General features: G+C 57.8%; 1 protein-coding gene and 2 long non-coding RNA genes across 3 annotated transcripts in view; all 3 read right to left on the bottom strand.

The window, feature by feature from the left end:
- Positions 1–821: 821 nt before the first annotated feature.
- Positions 822–2,719, bottom strand: LOC306810096. Its single transcript, XR_013776386.1, has 3 exons — positions 2,634–2,719; positions 2,427–2,495; positions 822–991 (listed from the first exon to the last, which is right to left on the bottom strand). It is a non-coding gene; the product is annotated as an uncharacterized lncRNA (long non-coding RNA).
- Positions 2,720–4,213: 1,494 nt separating this feature from the next.
- LOC306810095 lies at positions 4,214–4,815 on the bottom strand. The gene is made up of 3 exons (XR_013776385.1): positions 4,783–4,815; positions 4,436–4,536; positions 4,214–4,296 (listed from the first exon to the last, which is right to left on the bottom strand). It is a non-coding gene; the product is annotated as an uncharacterized lncRNA (long non-coding RNA).
- A 5,623-nt stretch (positions 4,816–10,438) lies between these two features.
- Positions 10,439–23,734, bottom strand: part of OSBP2 (oxysterol binding protein 2) — a 90,603-nt gene continuing 77,307 nt past the window's right edge. The window contains 10 exon segments of the mRNA XM_079322167.1: positions 10,439–10,592; positions 12,213–12,433; positions 13,687–13,871; positions 14,195–14,290; positions 14,518–14,621; positions 15,552–15,672; positions 17,770–18,015; positions 20,307–20,474; positions 20,716–20,782; positions 21,632–21,749. Coding sequence (XP_079178293.1) covers positions 10,450–10,592; positions 12,213–12,433; positions 13,687–13,871; positions 14,195–14,290; positions 14,518–14,621; positions 15,552–15,672; positions 17,770–18,015; positions 20,307–20,474; positions 20,716–20,782; positions 21,632–21,749 — 1,469 coding nt within the window. The 3' untranslated portion in view covers positions 10,439–10,449.

The raw sequence follows: 23,734 nt of genomic DNA on the forward strand, positions 1-23,734 counted from the left end.
ACACTTCACTTGGCCAGGGGGCAAAGCAATCCCTGGGATGCTCTGGAGTGGCTGTGGGTGTCCATCCTGAGCACATTCCAATTCCATCCCAGGATGGAAAAAAAAGGCCAAAATAGGGATGGGGAAAGGTGAATAATGGATATTTTTAGAAGTCTGACTCCATCTGCTGCCTCATGCCTCTTTTAGAGGTTCCTCCCAGGAAAGAGTTCAATTGATTCCAAAATCCCAATGGCAGCACTGAGCTGTAAAGATCCATCCCAAGAGCCCTCCCAGCTCACTTCCCATTGGAAAGGACACATCCCACTCCAGCATCAAACCCAACCAAAACCTCCATTAAATCACATCCTTTTTATTACATTTTTTTCCTTTCCCCTGGGGAATCATCTCAGGTTCTTGTGGCAGTGGGAAGACTCCAAAGGATCTGGGACCATGCACAGGGCACCAGCACCAGGACCCTGCACCAGGGCCCTACAGCCCAAAACTGGGTGTCTGCACCCCAAAATGGGGTCCCAGCACTATCTGAGGCTCTGCACCCCAATAGTGGACCCTGCACCCCAGCACTGGGTTCCTGCACTGTTTGGGACCCCAGCTCTGGGTCCCTGCCCCAGCACCCCAGGCTGTGCCCCAGAGGTGTCCCCAGCATTCCCTGGCTCTGTGACACCACAAGGGATCTCCTGGGACTGGGACAGGGTGGGAAATCCCCCAGGATGAAGTCCTGGCTGTGACCATTCAGGGATTTGGGAGACATTTCTCCAGCTGGGGGATCAGTTTGGTGTCCCTTGGTGTCATCCACGTGCCCAGGAGCCCTGAGCTTGGCAGAGACATTCCTGGAGCCTTGCAAACATTTGGGGTTTAATTAAAAGCTCTGTATAAAAATGTGTTTGTGGCTCTGTTCTGGTTGTGAAACTTAAAAGGAAAATAATAAATCCTGAACTTCAGCCAAGGACTGGCCAAGCATCCTGAGGGATTCCAGATTTTCCCTGATCCCACACTGCAGAGAAACATAATAAAACCCACTTTTATTTTCATTGGAAAGAAAGCACACATATATTTCAATCCTCATCCCCTCCCTCCCCCTGGAATGAGGCACAGCAATAAAATCCTGCAAACTCCCATTTTCTCCTTTGCACATGGAGAAATTTTCATTGGATATTCTCCTACAAATTAAAACCAGCATTTCCCAAGACGTGCAGAGATGGAGGAATGGGTTTCTCCTTTTCCAAATTAAATTAAAGCACCCAAACAGAACAATTCCCTGGGTTTTTTTCCATTAAACCTTTCCATCCCAGGGTCAGCAATCCCAGCCTGGCTCTGTGGGCAGATCCCATTTGTCCAAGGGCACTTGGCAGCTTCAAGATCTGTCACAACCTCGTGGTGCTTTTTAAGGATGAGTTTGCAGGAGCTTTGTTCTGTTCATACCTGGGACCCCAGTGTCCAGGGAGAAAACTCAGAATATTGGAATCATTAAGGGTGGAAAACACCTCCAAGATCACCAAGTCCCTTTGACCAAATCCCACTAAATCCATCCCAAAGTGCCACACAGACCCATTTTTTTGACACATCCAGGGATGGTGATTCCACCACTGCCCTGGGCAGCCTAGACCAGTGTTTAACCTCCTTTTCAGCTTGGAATTTTCCCCAAATATCCAATGGGTGGAAGAGGAAACGTCACCTGCCCCTGGCTCTATCCCAGAGTGGGAAAGGGGAGACTGAGCAGAGGAGGAGCTGCAGAGAATGTGGGAAGAGGAAGTGGGAGCCCTGTGCCTGATCCAGGCGGGCTCTGGAGAGGGTTCCTGGCATTGCACGGCCATCCCAGCCGGTTCCCTCGGGACCCACACACCCCCCCGGGCTCACTGGGGCTCCATGGTGGCGGGACCCGCCTGAGCTCCCAGCCCCGCTGCAGGGCTGTTCCAGCAGGAACTGTGCTCCCTGCTGGGCTCTGCCCCTGCCTCCCGCGGGATCAGCGCCAGGGCAGTGGCAGAGGGGCAGTCCCCACCCCGGGCTGTCCCTGTCCCTCCCCTCTGCCCCTGGTGCCCAGCCGTCCCCCCAGGGCAGGCGGGTTCCCCCCTGCCTTCTCCAGCTGCAGCTCCTGGAGGCGGCGCAGGAGCCCCGGGGAGCGCCGGGCACGCTGGCAGAGCCCGGGCACGGAGCTCAGGGATGGGGAGGGATGGGGATGGCCCCTCTGTCCCTGCACGAGAGAGGCAAAGGTCAGCTCAGCCCTGGTTTGGGGGCTCCAGGAGGATCCTGGCTGCTCTGGCTGATCCGCCAGGGGCACGGGGCAGCTCCAGGTGCAGGACACACATCCCGTCACTGATGGACAGTGCTGGACACTGTGCTGCAGCTGATCTGCGGGTCCCCCAGGCTCTCTGAGACCCCAAACCCACCTGAACCCCGCCCAGGCTCGGAGCAGGAGCTGGGGCGCTCACCCGGGCCGGGGGCTCCCTCTGGGCTCCTGGGGCCGGGCCCTTCTCCGGCTGCTGCCTCTGCCCGCCCTCCTGAGGGGACAGACACAGAGCCCACCCCTGTCAGCACAGGCTGAGAGGGGCTGGCACTCCACCCTGCGCCGCAACGGAGGGATGCTGAGGAATGATGCTGTCACAGACCCCGTGTCCCCCTCCCAGCCCCCAAATCACCTCCTTCCTCAGTCCAGCGGCGCCCAGGGCTCCCTGCAGCCGCTGCCAGTGCCCGAGGCGCCGCTGGATTTGCTGCCGGAGCCCCCGCAGGATGAGCAGAGCGCGGTTGGGGGAGCGCAGCGATGAGCTGGGGAGACAGGCACGGAGGGGGGGGTGGCACCAGTGGGACCTCCGTGTCCCCCCGGGCAGCTCCTGGGACCCACCCGAGAGCAGCCGGCGAGGGGCCCGGGGCCAGGGCACGGCTGGGGCGGGGGCCGTGTCCCCACGGGGGGGTCCCCAGGGCCGGCCCCGCCGGGTCCCGCGGGCGGCTCGGGAGATGCTCCCGCCCGGCGCTCCTGCCGGGCCCATCCTGCAGGAGCAGGGAGAGAGAGTTCAGAGCAGCGCCAGCTCTGCCCCCCGGCCCGCTCAGCCTCCCCTCGGAAAGCTCCGGAGCCGGGTCACAGCTGCCAGGGAACATCTGGAACACTTGGAGCCGCCAGGGCTGGGCAGAGGCTTGGCAGGAGCGGAACGAGCACAGAAACACCCGGGAGCGCTGCTGTGACCCCCGCGCCACCCCCAGCGCAGTCCCATCCCCGCCAGCCTGGAGGGGACAAAACCCGGGGGTGGCCTTAGAGGAGCAGCACATCTGGGCTGCTGTGCTCCCTGCGGGCTCCCTGGGGCTGGCTGTGTCCCGGCAGCTCCCGCACATCCCCCGTGCCCCGCTGCCTTCCCTGACCTGCTCCAGGGCCTCCCGGAGCTGCCGCAGGGTCTCGGCCGCGTCCCTCTGCAGCAGCCCCCGCAGCCGCCGCATCACCCGCAGCCGCTGCTGCAGCAGGGAGCGGCTGCCCCGCTCCAGCTCCCGCAGCCTCTGCGGGACAGCCACAGTCACCTCGGGCTGCCGGGGCACCCCGCAGCTCCCGGGGGCTCTTCCCAAGGGCAGCGTCCAGGCAGGGTGCCCAGGTCCCTCCTGCCAGGGTGGCACTACCCAGCCTCGATGCCCCTTGGGAAAGTGCTGAGGTTTGTGGGCAGTGCCCAGGAATTCTCATCCCGGCCTCAAGCCCTCCCTGCTCCTCTGCCCTTCCCAAATCCAGCCCTCCCTGCCTCTGTCAGTGCCCCCCAGGGACCTTCTGCCCTGCAGACTGCCCACAGCTGCAAGGGTAGTTCTCTAAAAGCCTCAGTCCCTCAATAAAACGTCCCTGTGGATAAATCCAGTCTGTCTCTTTAGGAATTTGTGCAGCAGGGAATGTTTCCCATGGGATGTGTGTGGCTGGAAAAGGGGCTGAGCTGCTGACAGGGGAGTGATATGTGTGCTCATTCCCACAGTCCCTCTGGGAAGCCAGGAGTGCACTGACCTCCAGCAGCTCCAGCTTCTCTTCGAATGAAGATCCTGTTCTCCTCCTCTCTTTGTTCATCCACTCCTGGCCCACACAAGCTCCCTGCCCCTGCCAAGACTGGAAAAGCCCCTCTTTTCCCATTCCCACATCTTTGTCTCTTCCAGGAGCCCTCTGGCCCTCCCACCACAGCCAGGAGCAGCAAAGCAGAGCCCCAGCCTGTCCCTGCCACCCACAGCAGAGCCAGGCCCCCCCTGCTTGGGCCACCTCAGGGTCACCTCACCGTGCTCTGCAGGTCCCTGTGGCACCGGTGGTGGCTGTCCCAGGTGTGTCCCAGCAGTGCCAGGCCAGTCCTGTGCCAGGGACACCATCACCCACATCCCCAGACACGCCACAGCCCGGCTCTGCCCTCAGGGTGCCCATCTCCTCTTGGGCTTCCAGTGCCACCTTCTCTCCAGCCCCAGTGCAGGACCCATCCCTGAGCCCCCTTACCTGGCTCTGTCCCCTTGGCTCCAAGGCTTGGCAGCAGCTCCCAGCTCTCGTGTCCCCTCCTGGCTCCTCCAGCATGGTGGCACTGGCTGCCCTGCCACCCCCTGGCATCCAGCATTCGGGTTACAAACCCATTTCCCCTTTTCCACTGCATTTCCTCATGCATTTCCATGGGACACAAGGACCAGGGCCAAGCTTGGTTTCCTGGCCTTGTCCTGCTGCTCTCCAGATCCCAGCAGGAAGCAGAGCCAGGAGCATTTCTGTATCCATCCCTGCCCCCACCAAAGCATCCAGTCCCAGCTGGGGCTGTGCCTGTGGCAGAGCCCAAACCCCAGACTCCAGGGCTGTACCTTGCAGGGCAGCCCCCTTTTCTGGTCCCCAGGCAGCCCTGGGGACAGAGGTGACCCCCACTGCCCGGGGGCTCCCATGGCTGTTCCAGCTCCTGTGGGGAAAATGGCATTTGAGGGAGGGGGTCCCACAAACCCAAAAAACCCCACAGGCAACTGGGGCTGTTCCCTTCCACATCCCTTCCCCTGCTTCCTCCAGCCCCTCCCAGTGCCCCAGAGCCAGTCAGACTCACTCCTGCTGCTGTCTGCTCCTTCCCTGTCCTTGCCATCCATGACCAAGGTGACATTCCCTCCACGTCCCCAGAGAGCTGGTGGCTCCTGTCGCCTCATGCCCAGGGTGGGGTGGCCCGTGGTTCTGGCACTGCTGGCCCTGTGCAAACTGCTGCTTGTCCTTGTCCCAGCCCTGCTCCTGCCAGCAGAGATCCCTGGAGCTCTCCAGGAATGCCCCGGCAAGGCTGTGGCCACCAGGTGCCCACAGGGAGAGTCCCTGTAGCCCAGGGCTGGCTGGGCAGAGGGGGGTGCCCAGGGGACCCCCCAGGCCACCCCCTCATGGCTCTGGCTCAGGCGGGAGATCCTCGCTCCCAGGGACTCCAGACTCTCCCTCCTGCTCCAGGACGGAGATCTGTCCTGCCAGGGGCGTCTGTCCAGCTGTGGCTGCGTGTCCAGGCTTCTCCCTGTGGGGAACAAGGACTCATCCTGCCCAGGACGAGCTCCTTCCGTAGGGACATCCCCTGCAGGCTCCTGCTGGCACAGCAGCGGCTCCACCATTCGCTCCCAGAAGCTGGCAGCAAAGTCCTCGGTGCAGATGGAGCTGGAGCTGCTCCAGTGCCCGGGGCTGGGCTGGGAGGGCAGGAGCTGAGCCCAGGAGTGCTGCTCTTCCCCTGGAGCAGGGCTGTCACCCCGGGCACACCCAGCACCACGTCCTGACAGCGCTGTGGGGCACAGCAGAGCCATGAGCCCACCCAGGAGCCATCCCATCCTGCTGGATCTGAACGCCCTTGAAGGGGCTGGCAATTCCCGTTCTTATCAGGGTGCACCAAAGCACCAACACTGAACACATGCCACCCTCTCCTGCAAGATCCTCAGCTGCTTCCAGCAGGAAAAGCCACAATATCATCCTTGTTTTCATTTAAAACCAAGGTCGTTTTTGACCTTGATGCTCCCAGGGTCGGCACAGCTTGGTGGGGGGGGGCAGTGCCAGGGAGGGCTGGCAGCATCCAGGATGGGGCAGGGATGCTGTCAGCTCTCCCCAGGAAAAAATGTTCTCTAATATCCAATCTAAACTTCCCCTGGCCCAGCCTGAGGCCGTTCCCTCTCCTCCTGTCCCTGTTCCCTGTTCCCAGAGCCCGACCACCCCGGCTGTCCCCTCCTGTCAGGGAGTTGTGCAGAGCCACAAGGGCCCCTGAGCGTCCTTTGCTCCAGGCTGAGCCCCTTTCCAGCTCCCCCCATCATTCCCAGCCAGGAATTGCTCTGCAGAACTGGCAGAGGGGGCTGGGTCCAAGCAGAGCTGAGAAAGCCCCAACGCGCCCCGTCCCCACTCACCGGCCATCCGGGACACTGCTGGGAGGGATGTCACCGTCACTGTCCCCACTGCCACCAGCGCTCACACAGCCGCACCTGGGTGCTGCGGGGGGTGGAACAGGGAATGGGACACTGCCAGATGTGTTCACCGGGAGGGACAAGGCAGCAGCGCCCCAGTGTTGGTGCTGCATCTGCATCTGCAGCCCTGCAAAGGAACCCCCCCCTTCCCACACCCCACACCCCACACCTGGATCTGCCGGGCACCAGCAGGGTCCAGATCCAGGATCCTGAAAACGCCGGGGTCCAGGGCTGCAGAGAGGAGGAGAGAAGTGCCGAGGGTCTCAAAGTGAGTGAGCCAGAAATCCTCAGGGGGTTCTCCAGTGGGGCCGGGCAGGGCAGGAACCACCCTGGGCTCCCAAAGCGCTGCACGCTGGGATGGGGGAATGGGGCAAGTCCGTGCCGGGGCAAAGGTGAGCTGGTCCAGGTGTGCTGGTCCAGGTGTGCTGAGCCAGGGCTCAGTGAAGGCGCTGAGACCGACACAGCCCGACCCAGCCCAGCCCAGCCCGGCCAACTCCGGAGCCGCGGTGCCAGCGGGTGATGGAGCCCGGGGCTTGTTTGTCCTTAGAACCGGGACATCGGCCCTGGAGCTGCCCTCGGGAGCTGCAGGTCCCCGTGCCCAGCGCACAGGAGGGTCCCAGTGCCGGGGTCCCCCCAGAGCAGCCCCGACTCACCTGGGGCCGGCAGGTGAGGGTGATTTGTGAGGGCAGGCAGAGCCGCAAGGGCTGGGCTGTGTGTCCCTGTCTCCCGGCAACATCCCGGGACGGGTCTCAGCCTGCCCGGATCGCCCGGACCCTGCTCCAGCTCCTCCCCGCCATCCCCGGGGAATCTCCGTGTCTGCTGCCTTCCCCCTGAGCCCCATCTGCTGCTCCTCATTCCCTGTTCCTCCTCCTCTGGGCCACACTCCCCTGGGCATCTCCACTCCAGTCATCTCCTCTCCTGGTCCCTCTCCCTCCTGGGCCAAACCCTGCCCTGGTTCTCCTCCTTCAGGCTGTTGCTCGCAGATAATCTCCTTCCATGCTCCTGCTTCCCTGGTCCTCCTGCCCTTGGACACCTCCTGTCTTGGATAACTTCCCCTGGATCACCTCCCCTCCTGCCCCTCAAGCCACCCTCCCTGCACCATCTCCTCCCCTTGGCAGCTTCTCCCCCGCATGTTTCTCCTTCCCTGAGTCACCACTTCCCTCTGGGCAACCTCCTCCTCTAAGCAACATGCCCTGGATCTCCTCCTTCCTTCCAGGATCTCTCCCTGTCCCCCAGCCCGTGTCCCTGTCCCCTCTCACACCCAGAGCTCCTCCAGGACCTGCAGCCTGGAGCCAGTGACCATCTCAGCACCACAGCTTTTAAAACTCCCGAATCCAAGTTTTATTTCTGTGTAGGAGAAGAGGGATCACTCACAATATATTATTGTTCAAAAAGAAAATACATTCAACAGCATTTATAGTGGAATGGCATTAAAATCCTCGAGGAGGAACAGAAGGACCAGGAGATGGTGCTCTGGTTAAGTGCTGCTGATAAGATGATCTCTGGAAGATGGAGCAATTTTTTCCATTAGCCTAAAATCCAGGGGATTCCTGGGTTGGGGTGCTCCTTGTGCTCCCCACACTCCGTGGAGCTGTGCAGGGTCTGTGATAGGGGTTCCCAGACTGATGAGGCCATGGGGTCACAGCAGAGGGGACCCCTCGGGGCCCCAGAGCCCAGCAGGACCCTCGGTGCCAGCGCTTAGGGAGCAGCATCCCACTCCCTGCTCTGCTCCACCTGGAACACCCCAATCCAGCTGGGAACAGCCTGTGCTGGAGCCTCTCCCTGCTCCAAGCTCCCAGGTGACACTTGCATTGACACAGCAAAAAGGAAAATAAGGCATTCTGAAGAGCTCCATTTCAGCCACTGACAGACCCGACTCAGCCCTCGAGCAGGACAAATCCCCCGGGACACTCTGGTGCTGCCACAACCCAAGGCAGCAGCAGCAGGGATCAGAGGGGAGCACTCTCCCTCCCCAGGCAGGACACCTGGGGCCAGCTCTGCACAGGCCACATCCCAGGCTGGATCATTTAAGATCAGCTTTCCAGAGCCAGGGCAAAGCTCCAGGAAGGAGTGAACATTCCAGAGCAGCTGCTGCAACTCCTGGGACACTGGGAAGCAGCTTGGAGCATCGCACTCCCAGGAATCCCTGGTGCTGCTCCTCCAACCCCTAACACATCATTTCCAGGTGGGAATGTCTCTGGAACACCTTTTCCACGCTACAGAATCCAGCTTTGGAGCAAACTCACTTCCCTGCAATGGGAATCATTCCATCACTATCACCCGAGCTCAGGGACGAGCCGAGGGGAATCGTACTCGTGCTGTAAAAACTCAGACATTTCTGTCTTCATCATTTTACATCTATTGTGTACCATAGAAATTTAAGCAAAATAATTTTATATATATTTATATATATATGTATAAATTAGAAGCAAATAAATAAGATGAAAGGGTGCACAGAGAGCAGTGGGGGCTGCCCCGCAGCACGGTGATGCCGTCCGGGACTGTACACTGTGGGGATCACAGGGATGGAAGTGCTGGAAGCTGATCAGGAGGAGACTGATGGATGAGGAACCTGATTGCATAAGTGTCCCGTGTGCAGCCTGGATATTCCAGTTACCATTGCCTCAAGATTCGTTATTGCTAATTAATTTCCACGTGGGTGTGACAGACCTAGCTCGGGGTGGCCTGGAGGCAGGATCAGTGTGATATGATGGAGAGCCAGAGAAGGAGACAGCAAAAACGAGATCCAGCAGGGTCAGTGCACGTCTCCAGGTGTTCCCTGCTACTCCCTGGCCCAGCAGATCCCATCTTTGGGATGCTGCCACCTCCTGCTTGCCCTCGGTGCTCCCAGCGCTCATCTGTCACCAGCAGCGCTTGCTCCACTTCTCCCGCTGCATCCAGGGCCAGGCAGGGTGATGGCACCCAGGAGGGGTGAGGGGGACAAGGGGTTCCCTGCCCTGAAAAACTGCAGCTGCTCCAGGGAGAGCCCAGCATGACAGAGGAGAGGGATGGCAGCTGGAGCAGGTGCTGGGAGGCAGGGACCCTCCAGCCTCAGCCCGTGGCCAGGCTTGTGTGGCTGAACAGGACCAAGGCTCCATCCCAGCAGCACCATGGCATCTCTCCCCTCCTCTCCCACCCAGCACCAGGCTCAGCAGGGAGACACTGATGGAGAAGCTGGGATTGAGACCCAGCCCCTGTGTACAGGGATATGGAGCAGGGACATGGAGCCAGTAGCATCACTGGGATGAAAACTCTTCACTGCATCAGCCTGGCACTCCCAGCCTCGCTGAGGCCATTGCCCCCTTCGGATGTGGTTGCAGGAAAACCAAAGCTAACCTCACTCAAACCACTCCCACACAACAAAGACAGGCCCAAGCTTTGCCTGAACACATCAGACTGTGGGGGAAGCACCTCCAACGCTCTTGAAAAGAACAAAAACCAGGTCAAAAACCGCAAAGTCACCAGCTGAAATATCCTACTTGGTGTTACTGGGATGACTGGTGGAACCACCAAGAGCCTCCAGGATCAAGTGCCATGGCTCCTGGGGACAGCTTTCCAAGCAGAGCTCTTTGTGTCCGTCTTTGAAGGAAACCTGAACCAGGAGCAGGATTTGGTTTTTTAAAAAAATAATTCCATCAAGTCCACACAGAAATGGGGTCCCAAAAAAATAAAAATGGCAAAGAGAAGAGCTCACACAAGCACGGCATTCCCACATCCTGGACATCTTTGGAAGTCGACGTCTCGGCAGAGCCAAGACAGAGATGAGCATCCTAAACCCAACCCAGCTCCACGTGTCCTCACTCCTAAGCAGGCTCTGGAAAAGCCAGCATTAAAAACAAAACAAAACAAAACAAAACCCAAAAAAAAAAAAAAAAAAAAAAAAAAAGGGTGCTATTTATTAGTGCATAAAAAAATAGGTTTGGAATCCCTGTTTGGATCTCTCATGTGCTGACTGTGTCGGCCCGCAGGACGCTGCCAGCGTGTCCTCGCTGTCCCTCAGGCTGTGCCAGGGTGTCCCTCGGGCTGTGCCGTGTCCCAGGGTGTCCCAGGGTGTCCCTGGAGCAGGGGGGCTCAGAAGATGTCGGGGCACACGCTCCAGTCCTGCCTGTCCTTGGCCTCCCAGTAGCCGCCCTTGTAGACGCAGAGCAGCTCCCCGGTGAGCGCGTCCACCTTGCGCTCGAACCACAGCGGGCTGTACCCCTCGTAGTCCTTCCCTGGGGGCACACAGCGGGTCAGGGGGCTTCTCCTACCACAGCCACGCAGCCCCACAGCTGCCCCACGAGCTGGGAGGGTCTCTTGGTGCTCCCAGGGCTCGGGGACTGATTTGAGCCCAGCCCTGCCGTGGTCATGAGTGCCAAGGCAGGATGGTCTCCAGGGGACAAAGTGACTGGTGGGACATGATGGGCAGGGACACGATGACCAGCAAGGTAAAGCGGTCAACAGCCATCCCTGCCAGAGCCCACAGCCCCAAAAATCCAACCAATCCCCACAAGTGACCCAAACCCACCCACAAGGGTCCCTCAGAGCCACCTCCCCTTGCACGGTATTCCATTACCATCTCACAGCAATGGCAACACACTCCCTGCATCCTGAACCATCCTGAACCATCCCACAGAGCAGTCCCTGCATCCTGAACCATCCCAAACCATCCTGAACAATCCCACAGTGCAGTCCCTGCATCCTGAACCATCCTGAACCATCCCACAGAGCAGTCCCTGCATCCTGAAACATCCTGGACCACCCTGAACCATCCCACAGTGCAGTCCCTGCATCCTGAACCATCCTGAACCATCCTGGACCATCCTGAACTATCCTGAACCATCCTGAACTATCCTGAATCACCCTGAACCATCCTGAATCATCCTGAACCATCCTGGATCACCCTGTACCATCCTGAATCATCCTGAACCATCCCAAACCACCATGAACTATCCTGAACCATCCTGGACCATCCCACAGTGCAGTCCCTGCATCTTGAACCATCCCAAACCACCAGGAACCATCCCAAACCATCCTGGACCATCCCACAGTGCAGTCCCTGCATCTTGAACCATCCCAAACCACCATGAACTATCCTGAACCATCCTGGACCATCCCACAGTGCAGTCCCTGCATCTTGAACCATCCCAAACCACCAGGAACCATCCCAAACCATCCTGGACCATCCCACAGTGCAGTTCCTGCATCTTGAACCATCCCAAACCACCAGGAACCATCCCAAACCATCCTGGACCATCCCACAGTGCAGTCCCTGCATCCTGGACCATCCTGGACCATTCTGAAACATCCTAAACCATCCTGAATTATTCTGAACCATCTTGAACCATCCCACAGTGCAGTCCCTACATCCTGAACCATCCCAAACCATCCTGAACCATCCTGGATCATCCTGAACTATCATGACTCACGCTGAACCATCCTGGGCCATCCTGGACCATCCCACAGTGCAGTCCCTGCATCCTGAACTATCCTGAACCATCCTGAACCATTCTGAATCACCCTGGACCACCCTGAACCATCCTGAACCATCCCAGACCATCCTGAACCTTCCTAAATCATCCTGAACCATCCCACAGTGCAGTCCCTACATCCTGAACCATCCCAAACCATCCTGGACCATTCTGAACCATCCTGAATCATTCTGAATCACCCTGAGCCATCCTGAATCATCCTGAACCATCCCAGACCATCCTGAACCATCCTAAATAATCCTGAACCATCCCAAAGTGTAGTCCCTACATCCTGAACCATCCCAAACCATCCTGGACCATTCTGAACCATTCTGAATCACCCTGAACCACCCTGAACCACCCCAGGCCAGCCCCAGCGCTCACCCTCCTCCAGGGCCTCCACGGCCTCGGCCTCCCTGCGCCTGCGCACGGCTCTCTGCTTCTCCTCCAGGCGCTGTTTCTCGGCGTTGGCCTCGTCCCAGCGGCCGCTCTCCATCAGCCGCTGGTCGGGGCGCAGCCGGCTGTCCGTGGGCGCCACGCGCTCCTCGGGCTCGTTCAGCGTCAGCGCCAGCTCCGAGAAGAAATACATGTTCTCTGCGTTCTCCCTGAGCCACAGAGCCTGCTCAGCACGGGGCTGGGGCAGCTCAGCACACTGCAGCCCCACTGACCCACTCCTGCTGTGCTGGCGCTGCTGGGGCAGCGCTGGGAACTCCTGACAGCAGACCTGGAGGGGCTGGGGCGTGTCCAGGGAAGGGGCTGGAGCCCCAGGAGGGGCTGAGGGAGCTGGAAAGGGGCTCAGCCTGGAGCAAAGGAGCCTCAGGGGACCCTTGTGGCTCTGCACAACTCCCTGACAGGGAGTCGGGCTCTGCTCCAGGGAACAGGGACAGGATGGGGGGAAATGGCCCCATGTTGCACCACAGCTGTTTTAGATTGGATATTAGGGAAAATTCCTTGCTGGAAAGGGTGGTCAGGTGTTGGAACAGGCGGCCCAGACCACTGGTGGAGTCTCCATCCCAACAGAATATGCCCAAAGCAGTGACTGCTTTGGTGCTCCCAGAGCTCAGGGACTGATTTGAGCCCAGCCCTGCTGTGGTCATGAGTGACAAGAGGGGACTGTCTCCATGGGACAAAGTCACTGGTGGGACATGATGGCCAGGGACACAATGACCTCAACAGCCCTCCCTGCCAGATCCCACAGCCCCAAAAAACCAACCAGCCCCCACAAGTGATCCAAACCCACCCTAGAGAGTACCCAAAGCCACCCTGCCCTTGCAGGGACCTATTCTCCCACCTCAGAAAAAGCCACTCAGCCCCTCAACTCCTCAGGCCTGGGCACATGAGGCTCCCATTCTACAAGGCTCTGGGAAATCCCATCCCCTCCCCATCCCCATCCCCATCCCAATCCCCATCTCCATCCCATCCCCATCCCCATCTAATCCCCATCCCCATCTAATCCCCATCCATCCCCTCCCCATCCCCATCCCATCCTCTCCCCATCCCCATCCCATCCCCATCCCCATCCCCATCCCCTCCCCATCCCCATCCCCTCCCCATCCCCATTCCATCCCCATCCCATCCCCTCCCCATCCCCATCCCTCCCCATCCCCATCCCCATCCCATCCCATCCCCTCCCCATCCCCATCCCTCCCCATCCCCATCCCCATCCCATCCCATCCCCATCCCATCCCCATTCCATCCCCATCCCATCCCCTCCCCATCCCCATCCCTCCCCATCCCCATCCCCATCCCATCCCCATCCCTCCCCATCCCATCCCCATCCCCATCCCCATCCCCATCCCCATCCCCATCCCCATCCCCATCCCATCCCATCCCATCCATTCCAGTCCCAGGGACTCACGGCAGTGGGTATTTCCTCCACAGCACCTTTGGGGACAGTGTCTGGTACACAGTTTTCTGCTTGCCCTCGGTGCTGGTGCTGCCATGGCTGCTGTGGATGATCTTGGAGCACTCCATCTTCTCATCCCATGTGCCAGACATGACATAGTGGGCTTTGCCATCAGCATCACTCACCACCCCTGTCACCTGCCAGGAGGACACGGTTCTGCTGGGCTTTGGGAATGCCCAGGAGGACACCACAGCCTCCAGGTGCCCAGCTGGAGGTGGTGCTGTGTCCTCTGAAACATCCCTGACCTTGCAGGCGGGTGTCCAACCCACCAAACCCCACCCAGGTGTCAGTGCTGCAGCTCCAGCACATCAAACCACAGGACATGGAGGTGCCACCCAGCCCTCCCTGGTGACCCACATTAGAGGTGCCTGGCCCATGCTGGGGCTCATCCCAGTGCTGCTGGGAGCCTGGAAGAGCCGGGTGTGCCCCTGAAGGAGCAGAGTCCCTGCTGGATACTCACCTTGCGGGGAACATCCCTGGAGAAGTAGCTGTAGGGGGTAAATTTCAGCTGGCATTTATCTTTGGACTTATGGTTAACAATCTCTATTTCACCAGACTGGATAAAAGACACAGAACCACAGCAGGGAGAGACAGAGGAGGTTAGTTGCAGTGCAGGTACCAGTAACCCCTGGGCACAGCAGCACCAGTTGCTGCTCCCCTCACCAGCCACCCCCACCTGCTGGCTGGGGAAGAGCCAGGGAAGGTCTGTGGCAGGAGCATGCACCCCAGGAGGGCAATGCTCCTCCAGCCCCCAGAGCCAGGCAGAACTGTCCCCTCACCCACCTGGTCAATCCAGAGCTTGCCCACGATGATGTTGTGCACAGTGGAGGTGACTTTCCTCCAGACATAGTGATTGCCACTGGAGTGGAACTCCAGGTGGATGGCTCCTGCAGAGACAGCAATGATCTGAGCTCAGCAGGGGCAGATGCTCCCCAGAGCCCACCACCACCACCCCAGCACTGTGCTCATCCCTCCCCTGCATCCCCAAGCCAGCTCTGGCTCTGCATTCATCCCTCCCTCTGTGTGCTCCAGGAAGGGAGCTGCAGCTCCTGCCAGGCCCTCTGCCAAAGTACTCATTTTAAAAGCAGGTCAGAAATGTGCTGCCTGGTTGATTCAGGCACTGGCACCACTCTGCCCAGCCCAGGGACAGGCAAAAGGAAAATAAAATGCTGGAAGAAGGCAGCTTATTGCACTTGCCTGGCAGGAAGAGGGTTAAAACAGGCAGCAAGTTAACTTTTAATAAAATGGAAAGAGAAATCAGTTCCTGGGCCAGCAAGGTATTTCCAAAGGAAAGGAGCCTTTGCAGCTGGCATCATTTCCACTTCCAGGGCAGACAGGTTATTGTTGGATCATTGGATCAGCAGCACAAATTTGGGCTCCTTAATTGCTTGGGGTGGAATTCCCAGAGTCCCAGGGGAGCTCAGGGGATTCTCAGTGCCCCAAGTGAACCCCAGGAATTCCCAGAGTCCCAGGGGAGCCCAGGGGATTCTCTGTGTCCCAGGTGAACCCCAGGAATTCCCAGAATCCCAGGGGATTCTCTGTGCCCCAGGTGAACCCCAGGAATTCCCAGAGTCCCAGGGGAGTCCAGGGGATTCTCTGGGAGTTCCCGGGGTTCACAGAGTCCCAGGGGATGGATCTCTGTGCCCCAGGTGAACCCTAGGAACTCCCAGAGTCCCAGGGAAGCCCAGGGGATTCTCAGTGCCCCAGGTGAACCTCAGGAATCCCAAAGGCTAAGGAAGCAGTTTCTTTAACTGCTGGGGTTTGCATGAACAGTGCAAGGCCATCAATCCCAGAAAATGCCAGAATCCATCACCTACCCAGTGGCATGATGGAGAGGTATTTGCCCCTGAACTTGCTGGCAATGGTGATCTCCTGCCACAGGGTCCAGCCTCGCCTGGAGTACACGTGGTGGGCAGCTGCTGGGGGGTGGTGGCTCACCTGGGGACAGGACACACAGCCCGTCAGGACATGGCCACCAGAGCCCAGCTGACAGCTCAGGCAGGGGACAGCTCCACATCAGCCCAGCACTAGGGATGCTCCAGGCTCTGGACACCCCTGGGACCCCCCCATGGTGCCCTGGCAGCCAGGATTTGCTAAGGCTCTTTTCAAAGCATGATCCATGAAATCTTCACTTGAGCAACCACTGCTGTGAGATCCTGTTGTTTTGTGATCCCAGATCACAGCCCTGCTTTCCTTGGATCCTGCCTGAGAAACCTGGATGTGCTGGCACTCCAGTGGAACAGCACCTGGGAAATCCCAGAGGACACAGAGTTGTCCAAAACACACAGCAAGACTTTGGCTTTTCCCTCTCTCACACACCAGGCTGCAAAAGTGGACACAGCATCCTAAATCCTGAGTGTCTCACACCACCCTGCCCTGGAAAAGCTGTCCCAAACAAAGGTGGGAGCAGGAATATCCCAGAGATATCTGTCCCCAGGCAGGCTCTCAGCTGTGGCACAGCCTGGCACAGGCACCCAGCGATCCCCAGAGCTCCAAGATGATTTCCTGCTGTAATTACAGGCTGAGCACCCCAAGCTCTGGATTACACACACAGGCAGGGCCAAGGCCTTGCCATTAAATCCCAGTCACCAGCAGCAGAAATCCTATTTGGATAACTGGATTTCAGGCACTGGATTATCACTGCTTGGCTGGGTGTGTTGGTGGGCTGAGCAGCACAGGCAGCACCCAAGGAAAATTCAGAGCACTGGGAAAGGAGTCTGGAATTGGTCAGGAATATCATATTTGGGTAAAAAGAGAGGAAAACGAGGACCAACCAAAGAAATTAATTCCAGGCAAGTTATTTACTGGGGAGAGAATAGGGATGGACAAAGAACCATTGTGAAAAAGGGATGGAAGAATGAGAAGAGGGATGAGTTTGGGAACGATACAGTCAGGGCTGTCCAGCAGTACTGGGACTGCTGTGGCCTGAGGTATCCAGAGGCACCCAACAGGTAGCCCTGGGCTGGGCACCACAGCTGGGATGAGGCTGATAAATCCACCCAGGAGTTCCAACTGCACCCCAGGAAGGTGAAGGTTGCAACTGGCTAAGGGATGGATCCTGGCCAGGAATCATCCCTTCCAGTGGCCCAGGGCTGGGCTGGGCTGGGCTGGGGATGGGGATGGGATGGAATGGGGATGTCCTGCCTCAAGCCAGCACTCCACAGGTGTCTAACAAGTTTGGGCACTCACTGCCAGGGAAGGCTTTGCCAACCCCTGGCTGTTCTGCAAGGAGCTGGTGGCAGAGCCTGGCACCACTGCAGCAACTGCTCCAAACCTGGGGACAAGGGGCCAAGCCAATCCAGTGAAACCTGTGACCCATCCCCACCTTGTCACCCAGCCCAGAGCACTGAGTCCTTCCTGGGACACCCCCAGGGGTGGCGACTCCACCACCTTGTCCTGATGCCATTGCTGGGAGAAGAGTCCATGGAAGGTTCAGGGAGGTGCTGGTTCCCCCCAGCAGGCCAGCAGCACCAGTGGTGGATCCCAGAAACCTGAGTTTGTTGAGCTTTCTGGCACTGAGCCCCAGGAGAACACTGCTTTTGACCTGAGGCCTTGGAGAAGCTTCCAAATTTGAGTGATGGAGTTAAAATCACAGGTGTGTAGTTAAATAGAAGTGGGTGATTTCACATGGTGAAGAGTTTTGAATTTGAGGTTTTTATAGTGTAGTAATAGGTATGGGACAAGATGGAGGATTTTGTGTGGTGTCTCCTTCAGTGTCCTTCCTCCTCCTTCTCCATGGGTTTCAGGTGGTAATTTTTGATTGGACAGTCAGTGCTGCTCTGAGGGACACGGGTTAACAGTATATATAACACAGCTGTTAATTCCCTATTGGACTGTCTATGTTTAAGACACCCTGTAGCAGCAGGATGTCTCCATTTTACTCACTTCCAGCTGAACTTTGTGTACTCCTGATAAGATTTAATAAACAACCAAGCCTGAACACGAGACAATCAGTGTGCTGCTAAACCCTGCTGTGTGTGAGGACCCTCCAGAGGAGCTGAAGCAGTGATGAGGTGCTGCCAGCCCCCAGCTGACCTGCTCGCAGAGGGACCTGAAGCCCAGCTCCTCCAGGCGGTCCAGCTCGTAGGTCTCCCCCAGCAGGGGGTTGAAGGGCTTGGCAGTGCGGTGCACGGTGGTGGAGTAGGAGGAGACGGAGAAGGCGGCCACAAAGCACATCTGCTCCGTGGAGCTCTCGCACTTCACCGCCTTGTCCAGCAGCTCGTGGTACTCCAGGTCCTCGGTCAGCCGCTGCAGCATGGACAGGGGCTCGTTGAAGTTCACCTGCAGGGTGAGAAAGCAGCAGGGATCCACAAGGGGCAAAGGACAGGGAGTGTGTGCTCTGCTGCCTGACCCCTGCCAGCCAGCACCAAGGCTCGGGGTGGGCCTGTGGGATCACCAGGGATCACCCCAGGTTATCACCTGAGCACAGAATGAGCCTCAGCAATGAGATCAGCCCCTGCTGCCTGCCAGCCAGCACCCCACCAGCCACAGGACAGGATCTGCTGCTCCCCAGCCAGCCCAGGGAAAGCCATCCCTGTGCCAGGTGACACAGCTGCCCAGAAAACCTGGAAAACACCCATTTTGGGGTCCCCAGTCCCATGGCAACACCTTAGCTTTCACTCTAAAAACACTGAAATTAAAAAATAATTGAAAACAAGACAGAGCCATGAAAGCCAAGACCCATTTTGGGGTCCCCAGTCCCATGACAACACCTTAGCTTTCATTCTGAAAATACTTAAATTAAAAAATAATTGAAAACAAGACGGAGCTGTGAAAGCCAAGACCCATTTTGGGGTCTCCCCACTCTTGGCACTCCAGTGCCATGGCAACACCTTAGCTTTCACTCTGAAAATACTGCAATTAAAAAATAATTGAAAACAAGACAGAGCTGTGAAAGGTCTTCTGCCTTTTTAACTTCAGTTCAAAACAAAGAAATGTATTTGAAGAGGAGCAGATGGCTGAAGAACCACTTCTGTAAGCCAAGTTAAATATTTCATAGTAGAAAAAAAACTAACTCCGGATACCAGGATTTAGCTTTTTTGAGATTCTCCACTCAGGGATTTAACCTGTAAGTGGCAGGGATCTTACAGCATCAGAGAAAGAGAGAGCTGGGGAGAAAAAGCAGCATCAAATCCACATAAAGAGCAAATCACTTGGGATAAATCTCAGGAAAGATGCAGAGAACAAAGTCAGCAGCTACATCCTCAGCACTATTCAGGCAACAGGGAGCAAAACCCTTTCATGGGGGAAGAAGATGAATCCACCCAAATTCCAAATTCCTGCAACTGTTTTCCTTCTTTTCTGTGCTGCAGGTTTGTTCATCCAGAGGGAAAATCAAGGAGCTGCTTGCACAAGAGGTTTGTCAGTCCATAACACCCCCAGGAGTGGGATGGATCTCATAACACCTCAGAGTGCCTCAGAAATGCTCTTAATTCATTGGGAATCTCCCCAAAGAATGTCCACATGCTTGTGGGGTGGATCCTGGTGCATCTCTGACAGGACTTTCCTTCTCATTTCATAGTGACTGTGGAATCCTTCAAAATTTCACAGAATCCCAGAATGCTGTGGGATGAAGGGACATTAAAGCCCATCCAGTCCCACAGGCAGGCACACCTTCCACTGTCCCAAGCTGCTCCAAGCCCTGTCCAGCCTGGCCTTGAACAATTCCAGGGATCCAGGGGCAGCCACAGTTTCTCTGTGCCAGGACCTCAGACCCTCATGAGGAACAATTTTTTCTTTAAATATTTTATCTAAACCTCCTCTCTTCCACACTGCCCTCAGGTTTGGACTTAAGCAGCTCCCAGGATGATTTGATTGATAGGACAAGTACAAATTTCTCTCTCTAGACACCAGCAGCTTCTAGGATTTCACATCCTGAGCTTATTCCTGTGCCCATCACACCATGATCTGCTGCTGCTGCAGAACTGGATGGTGCTGGGCTGTCCATCCCAGCTGGAAATAGCACAAGGAAGAGACAGCTCATCATCATGTGCTGGAGCCAGTCCAGAGAAGGCCATGGAGATCCCCAAGGGCTGGAACCAGGCTGGAAGAGCTGGGACTATTCACCTAGAGAAGGATCCAGGGAGAGCTCAGAGCCCCTGCCAGGGCCTAAAGGGGCTCCAGGAGAGCTGGAGAGGGACTGGGGACAAGGGATGGAGGGACAGGACACAGGGAATGGCTCCCACTGCCAGAGGCAGGGCTGGATGGGATATTGGGAAGGAATTGTTCCCTGGGAGGGTGGGCAGGCCCTGGCACAGGGTGCCCAGAGCAGCTGTGGCTGCCCCTGGATCCCTGGCAGTGCCCAAGGCCAGGAGCCTGGGATAGTGGAAGGTGACCCTGCCCATGAGCTTTAAGGTCCTTTCCCACCCAAACCATTCCACAGTTCCATGATAAGCATGCAGCAGTTGCAGAGGGCTCTTTGAGCACAAAACCCAGCCCCTGGTGACAATCTCCTGTCCCTGCTGGGGCTTCTGTGCCACCACAGCACCATCCAGAGCTGTAACCCAAAGCCTGTGCACAGCCCAAACACAGCCCCTGGGGCAGCCCTGGCTGCCAGGGACACTCAGACTCACGGGCATGGGGATCTTGGAGAGCTCTTTGCCAATGCAGTTCTTCATGATGCTCCAGAGGTTAAGGCTGTAGTTGGGTTTGTCAGGAATGCGGCTCCGCCTCCTTTTCCTGGGCAGGAGATCTCTGCCCATGGACTCGCTGTAGCTGCTTTGATTTGAGCTCTCAAAGACCTGTGGAAGCAACAGAAGGAACTCAGGTTTAAGCTGGACTCAACCAGACCCAGCAGGAACAGCAACCACAGCTCAGGAGACACCTGAGGAGCACTGCTGGAAGCTGTTCACCAGGGAAATGGCTCACAGAGGAACCACCACAGAGCACCTGGAACCAGGTGGAGGGTCCCTTCACACCCATCCCCCCTCCCTGGCCCCACCCCAGCAGGACCACCCCTCCCACTGTGCCCTGACAACTCACACTGTCCTCCAGGTTCCAGTCTTCGGGGTGGCCCTCGCTGGCCCCGCTCAGGTTGCTGCCTGAACGCCTGTGGAAGGGAACAGCAGCTGCTGAGCAGCTCAGGGCAGGGAACACCCAGGGCTGCTGCTGCATCACCCCACAGCATCTCCCTGCACCACCCCAGACCACTGCCAGGAAAGAAAAGGGGCTATGCATGGGTGTCAGGAGGGGATTCTAAGGACAGGATGCTCCAGAAGGGGATTCTCAGCTGCAGCCCTGGGGACACAGAGATATTCTGCTTTTGTCACCAAGCCCAGTGATGTAGGTCAGACCACAGGTTCCTCCAGCCCAGATGTCCATGGAGGAATAAGAGCAGGTGACAGCAGACAGAGGGCAGGGTTTGATAGGATATTGGGAAAAAATTCTTTCTTGTGAGGGTGGGCAGGCTCTGGCACAGGTTGCTCACAGAAGCTGTGGCAACCTCTGGATCCCTGGCAGTGTCCAAGCCCTGGCTGGACAGGGTCTGGAGCAGCCTGGGACAGTGGAAGGTCTATGGCAGGGTAAGGAATGAGAGGAGCTTTAAGACCCCTTCCAGCCCTACCCATCCCATGGCTGTCAATCCAAGGTGCTCCCTGCTCTGCCCAATACTGAAGGATTTCCCTCCAAGGCCCTGCTCCCATCAGCTGAGGGGCAGAGGACTCAGCTCTCCCACAGCCCTGGCTGACACCTGCCCTTCCTCGCCTGCTCCACTACAACTGGGGGCCATCCTCAGCCTTGCTGCAGGAATGCAGGAGCAGCCAGACCAGGATGGACCTCTGGACAGAGGCTGAGAAAGTTTAGGAGGACACAGCCACATAGTGAGCCCACGGGAGGGGCTGCTGCAGGAAAACCAGCTCTTCCCAGCCCTTCCCCATTCCCAGGCAGGCAGGGGGTGTACCTGTGGTGCTTGGGGTCTGCAGTTACAGTGATAAAAGCTGGTGCATCCTCCATGGCGTCAAAGTATTCCGTCTCCTCATCTTCATCACTGGCCTCTCCTTTGGCAGACTGCACAGTCCCTGCTGGCACAGACACTTTGAGATCTGTGCTGCTGTCCCCTCCAAAATGTCCCCAGGCCGCCCGGACCCTGCCACGCCCGAGAGCAGCCCCAGAATGTCCCCAGGCGCCCCAGGGTGACACGGGCGTGCCCACCCCGCTGACGCTGATCCAGCCCCGCCCCGTGCGCCGGGAAATCCGCTTTGCATTAACGCAGGACAGTAAAGCCACGTGTTTCAGGTGATGCCGGGAGAGGCTTCCCAGCCCCGCATTCCCAAAAATTCCATGGTGGGAGTGAGGGATCGATGGCTGAACCCCGGTGCAGCTTCCCTGCTCCCAGCCCATCCCCGACAATCCCATTCCCTGCCAATCCCAATCCCATTCCCTGCCAGTCCCAATCCCATTCCCTGCCAATCCCAATTCCTCCCCCTCTGCAGAGCAGCAGGGTCACCACCTCAGGCAGATTTGTGCCTGTCCCTGCAGCGATTTCCAGCCAGCTGCACCTCAGAATTGTTCAGGCTGTGAAATCCCTCGGATCACATCAAGCCCAGCCATTCTCCCAGCACTGCCCAGCCACCACCAACCTGTGTCCCCAAGTGCCACATCCATACAGCTGTTAAATCTCTCCATGGATGGGGACACAGCGGGACAACCCTTTCCATGAAGAAATATTCCCCAAAATCCAAATTAAACCTCTGCTGAGGCCATGGAGGAATGAGGGCACCAACATCACCCGCCTCCAGCAGCCACTGCTCTCTCCCTCGAGTCTGCATTTTCTTTAAAAATAAAACCCAGCACTATTAGCAGTTTTTGTGGCTGTAACTAATGCTTCCCTGGGGGAAGGACATTTGGCAAGAATCTGCAAAGCTGTTGGATCTTATTGCAAAGGAGCCCTGGCTGCTCCACTGCCACCCCATGCAGCCAACTCAGTAATGCCAGGGGACCCTGAGCCCTTTCCCAGTGCCATGCTGCCCTCCAACACCCAGAAACGTGCCCACCCACAATGGTTAAAGCTCCCAAAATAGCCTGCAATAGCATGATCTGGGGACACAGCCCTCTCTCATCTGAATCTTGGGGACATCCAAACAAGGACCATTAGGAAAAATTATGGTGTAATGAGATCCATCAAAACAATATCATGGGGATACAGGGCATTACCTTGGGCATCCTTCCATTGCTGGGGGCAACCAGACAAAATGCTCTGATCCACCCCAGAGGTGCCTGAACAGCCCTGTCCCATCCCAGGGGTCACTCAACAGCCCTGGTCCAACCCAAGAGTCCCCAAGGAGCTCTGTCCCACCTTGGGGGTCCCTGAGTGGAACACCTCAGTTCATCCTGGGAGGCCTGAGCACATCCATCCCATTCCAGAGGTCCCAGAGCAGTCCTGTCCCATCCCAGGGGTCCCCAAGTGGAAGATCCTGGTTCATCCCAGGGCTCCCCAAGCAGCTGTGTCCCATCCCATAGGCCCTCAAATGGAACACCCTGATCCATCCAGGAGGGCCCTGAGCAGTCCTGGTCAATCCCGGAGCCTCCAAGCTGTGGTGTCCCATCCTAATGCCTGAGCAGTCCCATCCCACCCCAGGCATCCCCAGCAGCCCCATCTCCCCCTGGGATCCCTGAGCAGCCCCATCCCACCCCAGGATCCCAGAACAACCCCATCCCATCCCAGGATCCCAGAACAGCCCCCTCCCAGCCCAGGATCCCAGAACAGCCCTGTCCTCCCCCAGGATCCCAGAACAGCCCCGTCCCACCCCAGGATCCCTTAGCAGTCCCGTCCCATCCCAGGATCCCTGACCAGCCCCTCCCCCCCCCCACCCAGGATCCCTGACCAGCCCTGTCCCGTCCCCCCACCCCGGATCCCTGAGCAGCCCCATCCCATCCCAGGATCCCTGAGCAGCCCCATCCCATCCCAGGATTCCTGAACAGCTCTGTCCAATCCCCAGGATTCCAGAACAGCCCCGTCCCACCCCAGCATCCCATCCCATCCCATCCCCACCCCAGGATCCCC

Source organism: Erithacus rubecula, assembly GCF_903797595.1.
Source record: "Erithacus rubecula genome assembly, chromosome: 19".
Lineage (NCBI taxonomy): Eukaryota > Metazoa > Chordata > Aves > Passeriformes > Muscicapidae > Erithacus > Erithacus rubecula.